Raw genomic sequence first — 19,348 nt, forward strand, 5'->3', positions numbered from 1 at the left:
TCTATAAATAAGAGGAATGGAATCGAGGGGCATTAAGGTCCCCTCCATCTTCAAATCCATGAGCCCATGACCTCTATCTAAGGCTCTCTCCTAAGTCTAGCATCCCATAAGGTCTAGAGAGACGAATCAAGATGCTCCAGCCCCCTGCACCAGTCAAAATTTCTACGCCTGCGCAGCAAGAGGGGCGCTGACTTAAGGTGCCTCGGAACCTTTGTGCGACAGCTGCGTTTGCGCTCCGGAAGCCTCTCGGTGGAGGACAAGCCCGGCTCTGTCCCCACTGCGCTCTGACAGCGGCACCGGAAGTGACCCGTCCTGGGCGCCGCCGCCGCTGCCGCAGCCGGGAGGAGCTGCCACGTCCGAACCCGGGAACCGCCGCCGCCGCCGCCGCCATGGTAAGAGCTCTCTGCTCAGCGAGCCGGGCTATGGGAGCCCCCGGGCTGGGGAGGGAGTGGAAGGGCGGGAGGCCTGGCCGGGGTCCGCGGGCCGCTGCTTCCCTCACACGCCCCATCCCTCGCCCCGGGGCCGGGTTGTGAGGAGACCTGCCGGCGCCGCCGACCTGCCTCCTGCCCCGGCCCGAGAACGGGGGCGCCTAGCGATCGTCCCCCCATCGCGGGGCGGCAGCCTCGGCTCTAGTCCGGCCGGGCCGAAGTCCCCTGACCGCCGGAGCTGCCCCTGCTCGTTCTGGTGTAGAACAGGGGTCTGGACGAGAGAAGGCGCCCGGGCCGCCCTGGTATGGTCGGGTGGGGCAGAGACGCGGCCGTCCATCCGGGCGTGAGGCGGCCCTTGGTGCGGGCCGGGCCTCGGGGCTGCCCTCGGAGAGCTGGAGGGCGCCCGGGGGTCGGAGCGGGCGTGTCAGCGGCCGAGGAGCGGCAGAAACGGGCATCTCTGGGGAGGGGGAGGGGTTGTCAGCCCAAAGCTGAGCCCCGAGCTTCTCGCGTGGAGAAGTCAGAGGCCGCAAAGGGGAAGGTTCGCCGAACGTCAGTTACATAGCTCGTCCCAAAAGTCTCAGTGCAACCTAAAGCGAGGCTTTGAGGGCGCCCTTCCCGGAGCCCCTCCCCATCCACAGAGGCTCGCAGTGCCCCGAGCTTGCAGAGTCTGGTCAGGCTTAACGTTGAGCGGGATCGGAGCAACCCAGCCCAGCCTCCATCGCAGGCTGTGAGTCTCTCCGTGCTTGCGATCGGTCTGCCACGTGGTGTTTATCAAAGTCCAGACCATTGATTGAGTTGGGAGTAAATGTCTAGACCTTGTGTGCAGATCGCTGTACTGATACCAGTACAGCATCGACACCATGATTCATCCCAAGCAATGTCGTACCTAGGAGCTTGGTTTCCTCATGGGGCTTTTAGGGCAAAAGTGGTCCTTGTTCTCCCTGCATTCAGTTTTGTTACAAAGGTTAGGAGTAAACTCTGAACATCCATAATCTAACCTTAACAGTGTTATTGTGAGTCTTCCATTGATGTAATCTGTATTTCAGATTTTGTTTTTATCCTTTAGAACTATTTTGATTGTCAGTCAGTAAACATTTATTAAGTGCCTTTGTGCCAGGGACTGTGCTAAGTGCTGGGGATGCGAAAAGAGGCAAAAGATGTACCCGGCCTTCACAGTCTAATGGGAGAGACAACCTGCAAACAGCAAACCGTATACAGAATAAATAAGAAATACCTAACAGGGAAGGCACTCGAATTAAGAGGGAGGTGGAAAAAGCTTTCGGTGAAAGATGGAATTTTAGTTGGGACTTGAAGTGAAGCCAGGAGGGTCAGTAGTAAAAGCAGAGGAGGGAGAGCATTCCAGGCATGGGGGAATAGCCAGAAGAGAAAGCCCAGAGCCAAGACAGTTCATCATATAGAATATCTATTTTATTTGCTCCATAGTTCCCTCTTGCAGGCTTCAAAAGGTGGCCCCTAGTTCTGATTTTTTTTTTAATTTGGTAAACAAAAATATATTCACTCCATTCAGCTTTTTGGTGCTATAATAGACTTTGCCTACACCTGTATCCCTGCCTTCACTGTTCTAAAATAAAGATTACTAAATCTTGTGATATTTTTCTAGTGGATTTAAACAGGAAAAGTTGAAATGGGTGAAGTTATAAGAAACATCCCTGTCATACCAAAATATATAATTTTGCTCTTTTCATATAATTTTAATATTGGCCATACTTCAGTATTTAAAGTATTCGTATTGGTAGTCCATTGTTAATAATTGCTATGTACATAATACTTTGTGGTTACAAAGTGCTTTACACAGACCCTGCCACAAAGAATTTGCTGGCCAGTGCAAAATTCCATTCAGTTCAGGGAGCATTTATTAAGAGCTAGCTGTGGGCCGGGCATTGTTCTGAACTAAGGAAAAAAAGACAAAAAGGAAAAAAGTTGCTGCCCCCTTGAGCATACCTTCTTTTGAAGGGAAGGGGAAACAAGTCACATGTAGATGGGCCAATGTAAAAACACAAAGTAATTACAAAATGAGGGGATATGCTGGCAGCTACCGGCTAACACAGGCATCAGTAATTCACATGAGGCAAGATGTCACAAGCTATGTGAGAGAGTGAAAGTCCCCTTGGAATTCACAGGAGGCGGAGGCCCTTGTTGTGAGGCTGGCTGGTCAGAGGGGGCTGCCTAGAAGGGGAGGATCTTCAGCTGGGCCTTGAACGATGGATGGGATTTACAAAGACAGAAAGCTATGTCGATAGCATCAGTAACCCTAGATGTCTTGTAGTCATAATCCAGAGGTGCTCTACAGACCACTTAGCACACAGATATGCCTCCAGTGTTAGATGGATGATGTCACTCGGTCAGAAATGGTGTGTTAAGTAGCAGCCCCAAGGGGATTGTGGCCCAAGATCAGAGAATAAGGTGGTCTAATCCAATTTGTACAGAAAGTGCTGCAGAAGCTAAATGATGTACAAAGTGACCATAGGCTAGAATTATTGAAGTTTATATTGAGAAAATTTTGAAAGGATAGGGGACCATTAGATGGAAATAATGGATCTGATTTCTGAGGAGGTTGCTTTTTATAATTGCCATTATTAATTTAATGTAATCTTTGGTTTTAGGTGTCAGTCATTAACACTGTGGATACCTCCCATGAGGACATGATTGTGAGTATTCCATTTAACAATTACTTAAATCTGAAACTGACACTCCTGTGGGATGGCAGCATTTTTATTTTTGATTATGCAGTTTTGATGTGTTTATGAATCAAAATGGTTTTGGATTTTTTTTTTTTTGAGAAGTTGCCAAACTCTAGTATTCAGCCATTAGAAGACCACATCCATCCTTTCTTAGAGTAACAGTTCCTCTTCAGAAATGCTCCTGTTGTCTGAGAGGCCATCATGTCAGCCCTTAACTCTTTTATTTTTTTACTTTTTGGAGGGCAGTTGGGGTTAAGTGACTTGCCCAAGGTCACATGGCTAGTTTTGTGTGTGTGTGTGTGTGTGTGTGTGTGTGTGTGTTAAGTGTCTGAGACCGGATTTGAACTCAGGTCCTCCTGACTCTCGGGCCAGTGCTCTATTCACTGCGCTACCCAGCCACCCCAAGCCCTTAACTCTTTTTGTATCATGGACCCCTTTGGCAGCCATCTGGTAAAGTAGCCAAGGGACCCTTCTCAAAATAATACTTTTAAATGCATAAAATGAAATATGCAAGATTACAAAGGAAATCAGTTATATTGAATTACAGTTGGTAGTTTACAGATCCCAGGTTAAGAACTCCTGGTGTAGAGCAGTTACTTTATATCCTGACATTCAGCAGTTTGTCTACTGGGCCACACAGTGATTGGCAGCTGGCTTTTTTTTTTTCCAAACCTTCTGCTGAAAGTGTTTCATATCCTGGGTTGTTTTGTTGACTGTGATGCCATATATTCAGGGTCTGCAAAGGCTATAAAGCAATTGTCAGAAAGGAGAAAATACAGCTGTAAGACATAGAAATCCAAATTTGACCAGAACCTGAAGAAAATGAGGGGTTGGGCCTTGATCTAAAAAGGAATCAGAATACTGTCCTTTAATAGTTTAGTGCCTCCTATGGTCCAGCTTTGATAGGAAATAGGAAAGTAAATGACTGGGGCAGAATGTTAGTATTAAATAAGCACATTTAGTCTAATAAACATAGTTATTACAGGAGCCAGAGAGTTGCTTGAAATTCCTATGGTACTAGTCAGCAGCACAGCCAGTATATATAGTAAAGGTATCTGAAATATTTGTGGGAAAGGAGCAATAGAGATATATGGGTGGTTGAGATTTTGGGCAGAAAGAATAAAAGAATGGTTCTAGCCTGCCTTTCAGATTCAGTAACCTTTCATTATGCATTTTGAATTTTATGTCCTGTGTGCTAGGGATACAGAAGTGAACAAGACAGGGTCTCTGCCCTCCAGGAGCTTACCTATAGTAGAGTCATGATCCACACTAAGAAAATACTAGCTGTGTCTTTAAGTTATTTTCTCACTTTACGAAGAACATTTTATATTGAAGAACACAATTCTCTGGGATTGTATTGATTTGAGCTGTGTTTTTGTTGTTTTATTTTTTTTCAAATTTAAATTTCTGCCTTAGTAATAATGGGTACAGGCCTCTGGAGTCCACAGATTTCCTGATTTCTCTCTTCCATATTCAGCATGATGCCCAGATGGACTATTATGGCACCCGCTTGGCCACCTGCTCATCAGACAGATCTGTCAAAATTTTTGATGTGCGGAATGGGGGTCAGATTCTCATTGCTGACCTGAGGGGGTGAGTATGTCCCACACTGAGAAAATTCTTTGGAAAAAATTTTACTGTTTATATCTTATACAGTAGACATTGGAACACAAAATAATAATCTAGACTTTATCAGAATCCTATGTGTTTCTCAGAGAGGATGGAGAGGAGGCAATTCTCCTACAGAGCATATCTCTGCCTTTAAAAGCTTTGTTTTGCCCAAAGTGGCTCCAGCATTAGCTGAAACTAAAGGAAATGGCTTCATTGGAATAACATCCATAATCCTATTCATTCCCCTAATTCATAAAGCAGGAATTAATCAGTTGGGGAAAATAAAGAACAAAGAAATTGGATAATGTGCCTTCAGACAGTTGAGAAGGTGAAAGAGGAGGGTTCTTGGTTTCCCAAATTGTAACTGAAATGCTACGTTCATGAATTTTAAAAATACAAGCAAAACAAAGAAGTACCATTGATAAATTGCTAGGACTAGATCTTGTAAATTCTCTACTCTTCCCTACATTAAATTGGTATTTATGCCTGTACTTAGAAAAGAGTCAACAGTAATTCTTCTGTATTCAGTTCAGCACCAGTAGGAACGTCAGTGGTAGCAGAACTTGTTCTGGTCATAGTTAATTATCAGTTCTTTTACTGTGCCCAGCTCGAGCTATTAGCCCAATAAACCGGAGGGAGAACAGCTGCCTGTTTTGTATATTTGTAGGAATTTGTAGAGACTTATGGTGATGAGGTTGGCCTCTCTTTGGGCCAAAGCAGTGGAGCCCATGAGACACTGAGGCAGTCTGACTCAATAAGACGTGCTATATTCTAGGCACTAGAGGTAAAAAGACAAAAATGAAGCACACTGCGCTCCAGGGCTTTTAGATACAAGATATATACTGATAAGGAAGGACTAGATGGAGGGGGGAGAGAGCACTAACAACCAGGAAGGTTGGAGAAGGCTTCACAGAGAAGACACCTGGGATGAGGCTAAAAGGTAAGGGCGGGATCTAAGGAGCAGAGCTGAGGGCAGATTAAATCTCAGACATTGGAGGCAGCCTTCTGGCCAAAGGCATGGCATGGAAACAGCGTATAATACCAAGTTCAGTGAACAGAAAGTTGTCTAGTAACATTTATCCTATGGAGGAAAGTAATATGAAAAAAGGCTGCCAGTCTGTTGGAGCCAGATTGTGAAACACCTAAAATGCCAGGGGGGGAGTTTATATTTTATCCTGGAGACAATAGAAAGCCACTAAAGATTTTTAAATAAGTGAATAGCATGGTCAGACCTTAGGAATGTGATTTTGCCAGCCATGACAAGGACAAATTAGAGAGGAGAGAGACTGAAAACAGACACCACTTGGAAGATTATTATTGTTATATGTAAGAAGTGATGAGAGCCTTATTAGGGTGGGGAGAAGGGGAAAGACAGGAGAGGTATGGAATATAGTGGACAAGTCCTTGCAACCAATTAGGTGTGTAGGGTGAAGGAATAAGGGAGGGGAAAGAATTATGGATGATACAGATTATAAAGCTGGGATCCCAAGAGAATGGTGTGACTGCTCTATTTTACCTCTGCCTACTGGGAAGCAAGAAATAGGCATTTTAGTCCCAGCTCTGCTGCTCACTACCTATGTGAGATCTTGAGCAAATCAGCTTATCTTTGGGCTTCTGTCTCCTCATGTGTAAAGTAAAGGGAATGAACTAGATCAGTGGTTCCCAGCCACCTCACATCATAGATGGAGAACTCAAAGGAACTTTAAAGGTCATCTGAGCCAAACCCCCTTCCATTTTATAGATGAGGAAGACTCGGGTTAAGAGAGAATTCAGGGCCTCTCATTCTCAGTGCTTGGCTCTTTTCCCTTTGCCACACTGCCTCAAAGCCCATGTATAACTTTAAAAAATGTTGCACCCCCTCATATGATAGTTACACTGTTTGTGTTCAGTGAGGCTTCTATTAATGTGGTAATACTTTAAAATTAATTCATATGTTATTAATCATAATGGCATCTACATAAATTTGAAAAACTCACCATCTATAATGTTTATTTTGTTGAAGCTAAGAACAAATAGCACTCCCTTCACATCTGAATCTATAGGTCATAAACCATGGGCAGGATTATCTCGAGGGTCCTTTCTAGCTCTGAAATGCTATGGTTCTATCTAGCACTGGACATTTTGGGAAAAGCCATTGTTTCTATCATTATTCGAACAGTTTTGTCCTTTGCCACTGTCTTAGCCAGTAATAGAATTATGGAGTAGACCTGGCAGGGACCTTTAAAATCCAGTCTAATCCACTCTTGGCCCACCCCCATTTTACAGGAAACTAAGTCTCTGAGAACAGAAGAACTTCCCTGGGATTACAGAGGCAGGATTCATGTGGGGTACAATGGAAAGAATACTGACTGAATTCAGAATGGCAACACCTAGATTCAGAGCCCAGCTTTTTGGTGACCTTGGGCAAGGAGCTGAATTAACCTCATTGGGCCTCAGATTCCTCATTGGTAAAGTAAAGGGGTTGAACTAGACAGACCCTCAGGTCCTTTTCAGCCTTAAAACTGTAATCCTAATCCAGTGTTCTTTCCTGCTATTCTGTGCACCTCAGGAAGTCATTTTCAAATCTGTCTATTTGTGAACCCAAAACGTTGTATGACAAATTCCCAAACCCCTTTATGGCAATTTATAAATCTTTTGTCTTTCTTATAGTCATGAAGGCCCTGTGTGGCAAGTGGCCTGGGCTCATCCTATGTATGGAAATATCTTGGCCTCCTGCTCCTATGACCGGAAAGTCATAATCTGGAAAGAAGAAAATGGCACATGGGAAAAAACATATGAGTACACAGGACATGACTCTTCAGGTATAGCATGGTCCAGTGGGAAAGGACTCATCAAGAAATATGTAATTATGTTACCTTCACATGTCTGAAACAATGCTCTTTCTCCACCCTCGTCTTGATTTTCTTTTTTCATTCACATGCTTCCCTATTGCAGGTATTAGGATGCCTTCTCTCTAGTCTGTCCCATTGCTAGAAGAATATCCCATTCCTCGGCTCTTCCTAATGGCTAGAGTGAACCCTTCCTGCTTCTCTCTCCTTCGTGGATCACTCTTCATTCCTCACTGTCAATTTTCTTCCAACAGTGAACTCGGTGTGCTGGGCCCCCCACGACTATGGGCTCCTTCTTGCCTGTGGCAGCTCTGATGGGGCCATCTCCCTGCTGAGCTACAGCGGCGAGGGACAGTGGGAGGTGAAGAAAATCAACAATGCCCACACTGTAAGTCCTGTGCACTGGGGCAGTGGTTTCTTTACAAGTACTTTATAGTTCTTTTATATGCCTCCTCCAGAGTACCAGGGGGCAACCCAAGTCCTAGAGAAATAATTGACTTAACCCAAGGTCACCTCAATGGAAAGAAATTTCATTTTTTCACATTAAGTTTATCCAGGAGACTCAGGGTATCGAGTGCCAATTTGATAAAAATTTGTCATTCGTGCATGCTGGAGGAGGTAGGGGAGCATAGTACCCATTATAAACTGGGTGGCATAAGGTGCCTGCTTGCTTGGGTTGTGAGGGTTAGTTAACATGTGCCACTCTCCTAAGTGGCAAGGACAGAGACATGATAATAGCTACTCATCCATAGGGCATCTTTGAAGCACTTGCTGTAGGCTGGCAGCCCTTGAGTGCAGCATTTGGCTGTGATGATCTCAGAGAATTTATTTCCATCTACTTCAGAGGATTAAAACTAAAGCGAACAAGCAAGGGAGAATTTTTTTTTTTTAATGTTTAATGAATGCTTTTTGATACACCACTATTGACTTCACAGTGACTCTGCTGTCCTCCTCCCTAGCCTTCCTAGAACCTTACCTTCTAACAAGTATGTATATTTGAGAAAAACAAATCCACACATTGGCCACATTTGAACATTTTTCATCATCCTATACACATGTGATGCAACACCATCAGTCTTCTGAAGTCACAATAGTTCCCTGCATTGAACAGAGTTCTGAAGTGGTACTATAACTATTTCTGTATATATGAAATTTCTCCCTCTGCCTTTAACTTTGTAGGAATAGATGTGTGGTCCTGGTAAGAAAGTGCCAACATACTTGAGTGTGTACACTTGAATAACTTTTTTGGTGTAATTCCAATTTTTTTTTCCATAATGATTGGACCAGTTTACAGTACTGCCTGTCTTTCCACAGCCCCACCAGCACTTACCATTATGATTTTTGTCATCTTTGCCAATCAGATGTGAAGGCAGTGAAGCCCCAGAGTTCTTTTCATTCTCGTTTTTCTTAAAATGTTGATTTGATGCAATCTTTCATAAGGTTGTTTAGAGCTTGTATTTCTTTTGAAAACTGCTGTTTGAGACCTTTGATCACTATCCAGGGAGTAATAAACCATAAAGCTAGTGAAAGACAAAGGAAATAGAACAAGTTGGTTCCAGATTTTCATTATCCCAAATACAACTAACATCAGCTCAGCTGAAATCTTAAAGCAGGTGACAGGAAGCCCAGACAGTTTCTTTACAGATTCCTAAATCCACTTCAGACTTCACATATGTAAAAGAGCCAGGGGAGTCTTGCTGTCAGGGCTTTGCTGTTTCTCCCCTCCTGAATAGTCCACTTAGAAGATTCTAGTGAGCCCAGGGTAATGTTTCTTTATGTTTGACTCCTTCTCCACCTCTGTTAGCTGAACTCAAGGCTTACCTAGGTGCCACCTACAGGAAGCCTTTCCTGATCCCCCTAGTCGTTTATGCTGCCTTTCCTCAACCAGCTGCGTCTGTATTGATCTGTTTGTTTGTAGTACAGAAGCTACCTGGCGGCGGAAACTGTTTTGACTTTTTTGTCTTTGTGTCTATAGCACCTGCCACAGTACCTTGCACAATAAGAGACACTAAATAAATGCTTACTGTGTTGGATTACCTCATATGATTGGCTTCTGGAATTTCAGGAAAGCCTGTGCCCTGCATCTTCCTCATAGAGTAGCTACTCTTTCCTTGCAAGTGAACCTCCCGTTAATTTGGGGCAGAAAGCCAAGTAGCGCCTTGCTTCCCTCTCTGTTCAGATTGGCTGCAATGCTGTGAGCTGGGCTCCTGCTGTCGTACCTGGGAGCCTGGTAGACCAGCCATCCGGACAGAAGCCAAACTACATCAAGAAGTTTGCCTCAGGTGGCTGCGACAACCTGGTCAAGCTGTGGAAGTAGGTGGGCCCTCTGGGGGACTTGGGATCCTTGCTGCTCCCCCAGGCTTCAGCTGGGGCAGCCAACTCACTTTAATCCAGACTGGCTCCTCTGCTTCTTTATTATGTCTCCAAAATGTTTTCCCTCAAAGCCCTCTCTGGGTCAGTGGATTCTGAAACTGATCTCTCTTCATCATCGTTAGACATTTGGTAATAGTTTTTCCATTATTGTTCAGCTTGAGTCTCATCCTCAGGATACAAGGGGCAAGTGAGCTATCCTTGGGGGCAGCCTTTTTACAGGATGCAGTTAGTTATATCAGACAGGTTTCAACAGACTGAGAGGAAAAAATTCTGAATAATGATACAATCTGTATGCTTCTTTAAGGATTGCAAAGTGCTTTATATATGTTAACTCGTTTGATCTCACAACCACTCTGTAAGGTAGATGTCCCTACTGTCCCCATTTTACAGATGACAAAAATGAGGCAGACAGCAGTCAAATGACTCAGCCAAAGTCACGCAGTCATTAGGTATCAGATGCAAGATTTGAACTCCTGGGTCGGCTAGGTGGCGCAGTGAGTAAAGCGCCAGCCCCAGAGTCAGGAGGACCCAAGTTCCGGCCTCACACACTTAACACCCACACAAAAAAAAACTAGCCATGTAACCTTGGGCAAGTTACTTAACCCCAATTGCCCTCCAAAAGGGGGGGTGGGGAAGATTTGAACTCCTGTCTCCCTGATATCCAGATTCAGTGTTCTTATCTACTGTGTCACCTTGATGCCCAAAAGAATTAAGAGCTCCCCATCCCCCACATGGATGCTCACAGATCAGTTTGTGGTATATGGGTTTGAGGAAGATTCCCATTATCCAAACAGCCCAGCACTGAGAAACATCATTGTTCACTTAAGAAAAAAAAACAAACAACCTTTCAAGAATACAGCAGGTCATGAACTGCTTCCCTCACTTCTTGTCTGCACTTTAGGGAGGAGGAGGATGGTCAGTGGAAGGAGGATCAGAAGCTGGAAGCTCACAGTGACTGGGTCCGAGATGTTGCCTGGGCCCCCTCCATCGGCCTGCCAACAAGCACCATTGCCAGCTGCTCCCAGGTGAGCCCCCAGTGTATGAAGAAGGGTGACCATATTATTTGCCCTTGAGGTGACAAATGGAATAATTGGACAAAGATGTGGCCTCATGCTTGGTGAGTCCCATCCTTTGTGACACACACTTCTGAGGATCATAGTGAACCAGAGACAAGAATTGTCCAGCTTTGGAGGGCCAAGAGAATAGGGAGACCAGAGAGCAGGCTTCAGTCTTCATGGGGGGAAAAAAAAAACAATGAACAGCAGCAGCATCCTCTTTGGTGCTAATCCACCTGCTAAAGATATGGTCAGCCATAGTCAGTACCATCCCAGACACGTGACCATTTTCCTGTGGAACGTAGAATAAATGTGTTGTTTCTTTTTAGTGTCATTTCTCTTGTTGTCCTCAGTTTGAAATGAAATACAGGTCTCATTTTTGTCTCTGTATCCTTGGTATCTGTCCAGTGCACATAGTAGATGCCTAATAAATGCTTGTTGGTTGATCTAGACAGTTATTCTCATGAAGAATTATCAAAAAGAGTAGAAGGGATTTAACAGATATAGGAGGGTAGATTTGTCCAAGTCTTTGTTCTGTACAAACTTAGAGTTAGCAGAATGGACCAAGGAAAAGTGGAGTCAACTAGAACAAAGGAAGAAATAGGGTAACCAGAGAAAGTAACCTCTTGTAACCCCATCTGAAGGGAGAGCTTTCTTTAGGACAGTGGAGGGAGGTTGGGCCTAGAGCCTAAGAACAGAAAAGTCTAATTTGGTGGTGTGAAAACTTCCCCATTTCCATTATGTGAAACTGATTTTGGGTGTGGACATAAAAGGTTGTGTTTTGTTTTGTTTCCTGTCCTCTTAAATTTTAAGTTCCTAAGGAAAGTGAGGCAGTAGCCCCAGATGAAAGCATTTGTCAGTCATACTACAGGGAGGCACTACAGATGCCTAGCACAGCCCTCCTAAAGTGCTCCACTGTTCAACTGAGCCCCAAGGACTTGCTGACTGCACTTTTTTCCAGGATGGTCGAGTGTTCATCTGGACCTGCGACGATGCTTCTGGAAACACTTGGTCTCCCAGATTACTGCACAAGTTCAATGATGTTGTGTGGCATGTGAGCTGGTCCATCACAGCCAACATCCTGGCTGTTTCGGGAGGAGACAACAAAGTAAGTGTTCTCTTTCATTTGAAATCCTCCAGCTCTTGGATTGAGAAGCCTCATAGTTGAGGGGTAGGGAGACATCAAAAATTCTTTAAAAAAAAAAGTTATTGAGGCCTTTTGTTTTTACGTCCTAGTCATTTCACAATCTTACACACACACACAAATATGCAACATTCTGCACCCTGTGTCATCTCCTGCCAACACCCACACCTAGCCCCATGGAAGGTAGATTGCTTCGTCTCTTCTCCAGGTCCAGGCCTGGTCACACACCTACACAGAGTTTGACTTCTTTTGAGTATTGTCACAGTGAATATTGTTCTCCCTTTTCTGCTTACCTCATGTAAGTCTCCCCTTGTTTCTCTGAATTCTGCACATTTGCCTTTTCTTATGGCACAATAATATTCCATCATACCACTTACCAGTTCAGCCATGTCATCAGTGTGTGCACACTTTGTTTCCAGGTTTCTTTGTCTTTTGCTACTATCGAAAAACTGCTCCTGTGAACATTTTGGTGCATATGAGGCCTCCTTGGAGAATATGCACAACAGTGGGATCTCTAGATCAGAAGGTCTAAACAGTCTAAGGACTTGCTTGCATTATCCTGAATTATTTTCCAAACTGATGAGACCAAAGCAGAGCTCCACCAGTAATGTTTTATAGTTGTTTGCCTTCCTGCAGCCCTTCCAGCATCAGCTGTTTCCATCTTGTCACCCTGATTTACATTCAAAAAAGACTGGACAGAAACCTAAATGGAAATGAATATCTTCCTCCTCCAAGAATGACTGATCTATTTTGACCGCTAGAGGGTAGCATTGGGCTTCTTCCATTCAAGATTTGGCTTTCTGATTTTGTCTAGCTTAGGAGCAGGAGAGAGGAGGTATGTAGAAAGGTGGGGCACACGTGACCAGTTTTTATCTTAAACAAGACAGTGATTTTTCAACTCAATTTTGAAAGAAAAAAAGGGAAAAAAAGAACTCACTGGGGGGAGGGGATAAGGAAGAGGTAGGGAGAGGATTTTTTTTAATGTTCCCAAACACTAAGAAGGCAAATTTTTAAATTTGTTAAAGTCTTAATTGAGTACATCCTTTGTACCCGAGGTGGGGGTGGGGGGGACAGTATTATTTTATATACAGTATATGACATGCTTCCTGCCCATCAGGTTCATGATCTCATCAGAGATTCGAGTCTTACAAATGTGAAGCAATTAGATTAACACAAGATAAGCTGTGGTTTGGTGCTAGTGTGTGTGCTGCCTGTCTAGGTAGAGTAGTGTGATATCTCTGCAAGCCAGAAGAATTGGGGCAGGCTTTGCGGGAAGAAATAGGTCTCAGTTGGGCCAAACCTCAGAAGCAGGGTGACGTCTATTACAGAAACCAACTGTCACAAATATATGGGAACATCCATCTTAAAAACCAAGTGACCTTGTAAAATAAGTTTTGTTGGGGAAAAGTTATTTTAAAAATCTGCCACCTTTAAGTCATTGCCATCCTGGACCTCTATAGCATTGACAGTACTGACCACCCCCTCCTCTGGATAGTCTCTGTACTCTGGGCTTTGTAGACACTACCCTTCCCTGGCTCTCCTCCTGCCTCTGACACTTGCTCCTTCTCTTTTTATACACTGGCTTCTGGTCTTCCCAGCCCTTAAAGGTAGGTGTGTCTCCACACTCTGTCCTTGGCCTCCTTTGCTCCCTATACTTTTGTCCTGGCTCTGCCCCACAGCCTGGTCCCCTTCTCCCCCTCTCGTTGCTTTCCAGCCCCGCAATAAATTGTTAGCTCCATCCATGAGGAGTGGGGAGTGGCTCATTGGCTTGTGTTTATATCCCTGGCACTCGGCACAGAGCTTCACGCATAGCCTCTCCCTGGCTGGCATATCGGCTCTTATGGCCAGCACATGACCCTACTCGTGGGCAGCCCTGGCTTCTCTCCTGAGCTCATGCCATCTGTCACCACGAGGATCTCAGATTCACTATCTCTACTTCTTTGTTTTGGTCACCTGGGGTCAGGCCCTGGCTGTTACCCGACCATTGCCTCTCTTCTTTCATGGTTCTCACTTTTTCTGTATCAGTCAGTTGAGGCATCTCTGCCTTCCCCTCTGTAGGATAGGCTTTCAGCACCATGTGCCTGGACAGTTGCTGTTGCCTCCTCAGAGTCTCCCTGGCTCCATTCTCTTTCATACCACCTGGTATAGGTTGGGTTGGTCTACAGACAGTCCAAAACTAGGGCCAGAGATGGAGAGACCTTGGTCTGTGGAGAGCCTTTGCAGGTCACTTCATGGAGCATTTATTAAGCAACTTCTGTGTACCAGACACTGTTCCTGAGGATACAAAGATGGAAACAAGTGCAGGATTACTAAGTAGGGGGATTGGGAGAACACATACTCTACATTTCAGGAAGACATTATTGTGCAACATTTGTTTTCTTGATTCTGCTTCCTTCCCTCTCCATGTGTTTGTGCATGTGCTAGATTAAATTCATCAAGTATGTCTCAAGTACTACTGTGTACAGTTTTGAGCTGGGGAAATAGTCCCTGCCCGGAGGGGGGGGGGCATAGAAGCAGCATTTATCCAGGTGAGTAAATACAAAATCTAAAAAGTCACTTTAGAAGGAAGATCATTAACAGATGGAGGACGCAGAAAGGCTTCCAGGAGATGGTGGCACTTTAACTGAGCCTTGAAGGGAGGGAGGAAAAGACTTGAACAGAAAGCAAGTGCCTGGCCTGGCTGTGTCATGGGGTGAGGCAGGGAAGGGAACATGTCCTCACCCTAGGGCGGGTGGCTGGAGCCAGACTGTGGAGGGTTTTTAATGCCCAGCAGAAGAATTCATCTCGTGCCCTTGAGACAAAAGGGAACCACTGGAGTGTCTTCATCAGGGGTGACGTAGTCAGACCAGTGCTTTAGGAATTTCAGGTTGACTACTCTGGAGAATGGATTAGGGAAAGCAGAAACTTGTGGCAGGAGAAACAAAGTAGGAGGTGGTGGCAGTAATCAAGGAGAAGTGTGCTAAGGGCCTGAGCTAGCAGGTGGCTGGAGAGAGCACGTGGATGTGAGATGTGGATTCAAGGCAAGATCCACAGACCTTGGTAACTGATGAGAAAAGCGGGGGGGCTGGGCACGTGTGGAGCTGGGGAACAGGATGAAGACAGGGCCTGGGACAGGGCAGGAGCAGTAGGAGCTGAGGGGCTATGTGAAAAACTGAATGACAGGAGTGAAGCAACACTTGGCAGGGTCTTGGCGGGCAGCATCAGGGGCTCCATGAACCCGGTTTGTTTTTGTTTCTTCACTGTTTTGATAACTAATTCAACATACAGTCCTAGTACGTTTTTATAAATTTAAAACCATTCTAACAAAGAGGTCCATGACACAGGAAAGGTTAAGAACCTCTGGACTTGATGGTAGTGCAGGTCTCTTCTGAGCCTTACATTCTCTGCCTCAGAGAGAACACCAATCACTCACTCTATGATATGCAAAATCAGTGATTTTAATGGTCATCTTTTTTTGGCCCCCTTTACTTGTCTGCTGGTCCATCTCATAGACGCAAAACATCCCAGCCTGTGAAGAACTGAATGAGGGGCAGCTAGGTGGCACAGTGAGTAAGAGCACCGGCCCAGAGTCAGGAGGACCCGGGATCGGTTCCAGCCTCATATACTTAACACTCACACAAAAAAAAACTGGCTGTGTAACCTTGGACAAGTTACTTAACCCCAATTGCTTAAAAAAAAAAAACTGAACGAACTCTCTCCCAGAAATTGATATAGAAAATAAATGCTATGAACTACGTACCAAGGAAAGATTATTAAAATCGGAATTGGTCAGAAAAAACTTCATGAGAAAAGAAGAAACTGATCCTTCCTGCTCCCAGAGAAGTTTTCTTGGCAGCCTGAACTTACTTCATTGAGGGCAGCTGTCAGACACTGGTTCACTCCTGTCAGAACCAGATTAAAATGCAATTGGGGAATATTTGACAAAATAAATAGACAGCAAGACATTGTTAATAGATGGTTTTCTGATTCCATCTGCATCCCGTGGGGATCTTTCTGCATGGTGTCGTAGCCCCCATTTCTCTTTGACACCACTGCTCTAGGGTAATTCCCTTCCTTCCACTAAGTGGAAAAAGGAACAGAAACTTTAGATTGCATTTCCTTGAGATTAAAATAAGTACATTTATTTTGAAAGATCTGTAGTTTCCTTTACTTCCTCCCTCAGATTGTTCCACACCCAGTTGTGCCCTGCAGTGCTTCTCCTTGTTTTCCAAAAAAATTTTCCACAGAGAACCAACCAGAGCCGGAGGCGTCCCTTGGGTGGGCCTTGTTGATCCCAATGATGAAGGAGTGGCATTGGTGCTGTTCTGATCTCCCTTTTATAGATAGGGAAACTCAGGTAGACAGAGTTTTAATGACTTGCCCAGGATCACACAACTAGTGAGTGACTGAGACTGCATTTGAACTCAGGGCATCTTGACTCTTGGCCCAGCATTCTAGCTACCGTGTCTCCTAATAGGCTTTATCAAAGCACTTTATAAACTTTAAAGCATTGTTGTCAGCTATTACATTTTTACATATATGAACAATATGTATTTTATATACTTACCATGTCATCATCTAAGCAGTGTGCTTTTGTTTTTTCTATTGTGGATAGTTAAACCTGTATCTTTCAGATACTCCCTATCTCATTGAAGCAGCTTTTTATTGTGCCTAGTGGTTCAGCGTCATCTGTAAATGGGAGGGAATTTAGAGAGCCCTCTCCTTTTAGCTTATATGCAGCTCATTATCCATCCCCCTCTCCGAAGACCTCTTCCATGACACATTTATGGAACACAGGGCTTCCTATTTGACACCCTCAGGACCCAGCAGAGCAGTGAACAGAACCATTTCTGTACTTAGAGCCTTCAGGCATCTTAAAAGAATTGTGACATTCATATGAGACTCACCTTGTCTGAAGAGAATCTTCAGAGCTATATTTTATTCTACTTAGTCAAATACGCTTTAAAAAAAATTTTTTTTAACTATTTACCTTATGATAATGAAACCTTTTGCTTTCAGGTTACTCTGTGGAAGGAATCAGTTGATGGACAATGGATGTGTATCAGTGATGTCAACAAAGGCCAAGGTTCGGTGTCTTCAATCACAGAGGGCCAGCAGAATGAGCAGTGACCAAGGAGGTGCCAGCAGGCCAGACACACCAAGGAATCGACCAGCCATGGAGCCAGAGGACAGCTCTCCGAAGCCATGACCTCTGGAACTGCTACATCATGGGTCAGCTGACGAACAGGTTTTTCCCAAACTGGGAAAGGAAATGAGATGATTCTGAATTCAATAAGATCACATGTTCCTACAAATAGATGCGACCACAGTATTGATCATCTGCCTTAAAATGATTTGATATGGTCTCTAAGTTAACTTGACTGATTCAGAATGCTTAGAGTTTAAGAAAAATTATTACAAATGGTCTTCAAAGTTGTTCATTTTAAAATATTTTTTTTTATCAGCTACTTTTGTGTATCCCTAGAATTTGGGGATTATGTTGAGGGGGTAGGGTTGTTTTCAAAATAATTGAATAAAGTCAATAATAATTCTCTATTTTGGGTTATCAATTTTGATTTTTTTCTCTTTATTTAATTTTAGTTTTCAACATTCACTTCCATAAGCTTTTGACTTTTAAATTTTCTCCATCTCCCTCCCCTCCCTAAGACGGCGTGCAATCTGATAAAGACTCTACATATACATTCTTATTAAACAGATTTTCACATTAGTCGTGTTGTAAAGAAGAATTAGAATGAATGGGAGAAACCATGAAAAAGAAAAAAACAAAAAAGAGAAAGCAAATAGTCTGCTTCCATCTGCATTCACACTTCATAGTTCTTTCTCTGGATGTGGACAGCATTTTCCACCACGAGTCTTTTGGAGTTGATCTCAAGAGGCAAGGGAGCAGGAAGGGGAAAGATGGAAGAAAAGAATTCTGAGAGCACCTTCAGCTCTAACGATGTCAGTAGGAACTAGAGCATGAGCTCAGGGATCATTCTCAGCCAATTCCTCTACCTTACATATGAGGAAACTGAGGCACACAGATCAAGCCGTCTGCCCGAGGCCACACAAGCAGCAAATGTCAGAGTCCTATCACCTCACTCCAAATATAATGCTGTACCAGGCCTTTGTATCCCTTTTACCTGTCCTCATTTCTGTCTCATGGAGAGTTTTTAAAAAGCTAAGTTTCTCAGCCTGTTGGCACACACACACACACACACACACCTATGATTCCTGTTCTTGCTGAGTCTGGGGATGATAGATTGCTTGAGCTCAGCAGCTCTGGACTGCAGTGAGCTAAAGACTTCCCTGCTAAGTCTGGTATCAATATGGTGAACCCCTCATAGCAGGAGGGCCACAAGCTGCCTAAGGAGTCAAACTGGCCTAGGCTGGAAACAGAGCAGATCAGAGCTTCCTTGGCAATCAGCAGGGGGATTGATTGGACTAGGCAGCAGCTGCTACACCTCCAGCTTGGACAAGATAAGGAGACCCAATCTCAAAAAAGAAAAATCTCAGGTAACTAGAGAGAGTGCCATAGTGCACAGAGCACAGGCCTGGAATCAGGAAGACTAGAGTTCAAATCCAGCCTCAGACACTTACTAGCTGGATGACTGGCAAGTCACTTAACTTCTGTCTCTCAATCTCCTCATCCCTCAAATGGGATCATAATAGCACCCACCTCCCGAGGTTGTTATGAGTAACAAATGTGGTAATATTTGTAAAATGCTTAAGACAGTACCTGGCAAATACTTAATAAAGGATTATTTCCTTCCCCTTCCTTCATTGCCAATAAAATATTAACTCCTTGGGGTAGACAGATGGTGCAGTGAATAGAGCACCAGCCATGGAGTCAGGAGGACCTGGGTTCAAATGCAGCCTCAGACACTTGCCACACTAGCCGTGTGACCTTGGGCAAGTCACAACTCCATTTGCCCCTCCAAAAAGCAAAATATATATATATAAACTCCTTGAAAGGAGGGACTATCTCATTTTTGTCTCTGTATCTATCTAGCTGCTGCAGCAGCTAACACAATGTGGCACTTGAAAGAAAAGATTGATTGCTTGATTGATGGTTGATTAAGTTCTGTGCGGCTACATTGGTTTCTTTAGACAACTCTTTCTCTTCCAAATGTTTTTTCTTCCTGTCCTCAGAATCAAATTCATGAATACTCCACGTGCTTCCTGGGTTGAGCTCCCCTGTAGGACTTGAAGCCATAGGATCCCGCCT

At 44.2% G+C, this 19,348-nt stretch overlaps 1 protein-coding gene across 2 annotated transcripts; it reads left to right on the top strand.

Annotated features, from left to right (window-relative positions):
* The first annotated feature begins 230 nt into the window (after positions 1-230).
* On the top strand, positions 231-17,676 carry SEC13 (SEC13 homolog, nuclear pore and COPII coat complex component). Of its 2 annotated transcripts, none has more exons than XM_069083952.1 (9): positions 231-392; positions 3,053-3,097; positions 4,608-4,723; positions 7,391-7,542; positions 7,824-7,957; positions 9,749-9,882; positions 10,844-10,967; positions 11,959-12,105; positions 17,140-17,676. In XM_069083952.1, the coding sequence occupies exons 1-9, from the start codon at positions 390-392 to the stop codon at positions 17,248-17,250; spliced, it is 966 nt and encodes a 321-aa protein (XP_068940053.1). In that variant the 5' UTR covers positions 231-389; the 3' UTR covers positions 17,251-17,676. The 2 variants fall into 2 exon arrangements, with proteins under 2 accessions (XP_068940053.1, XP_068940052.1); XM_069083951.1 differs by lacking the exon at positions 231-392 and adding an exon at positions 656-730.
* Positions 17,677-19,348: the final 1,672 nt, after the last annotated feature.

The sequence above is a fragment of the Petaurus breviceps genome, unplaced genomic scaffold (assembly GCF_028583685.1).
Source record: "Petaurus breviceps papuanus isolate PSGF00001 unplaced genomic scaffold, PetGlider_PUasm1.0 174, whole genome shotgun sequence".
NCBI lineage: Eukaryota > Metazoa > Chordata > Mammalia > Diprotodontia > Petauridae > Petaurus > Petaurus breviceps.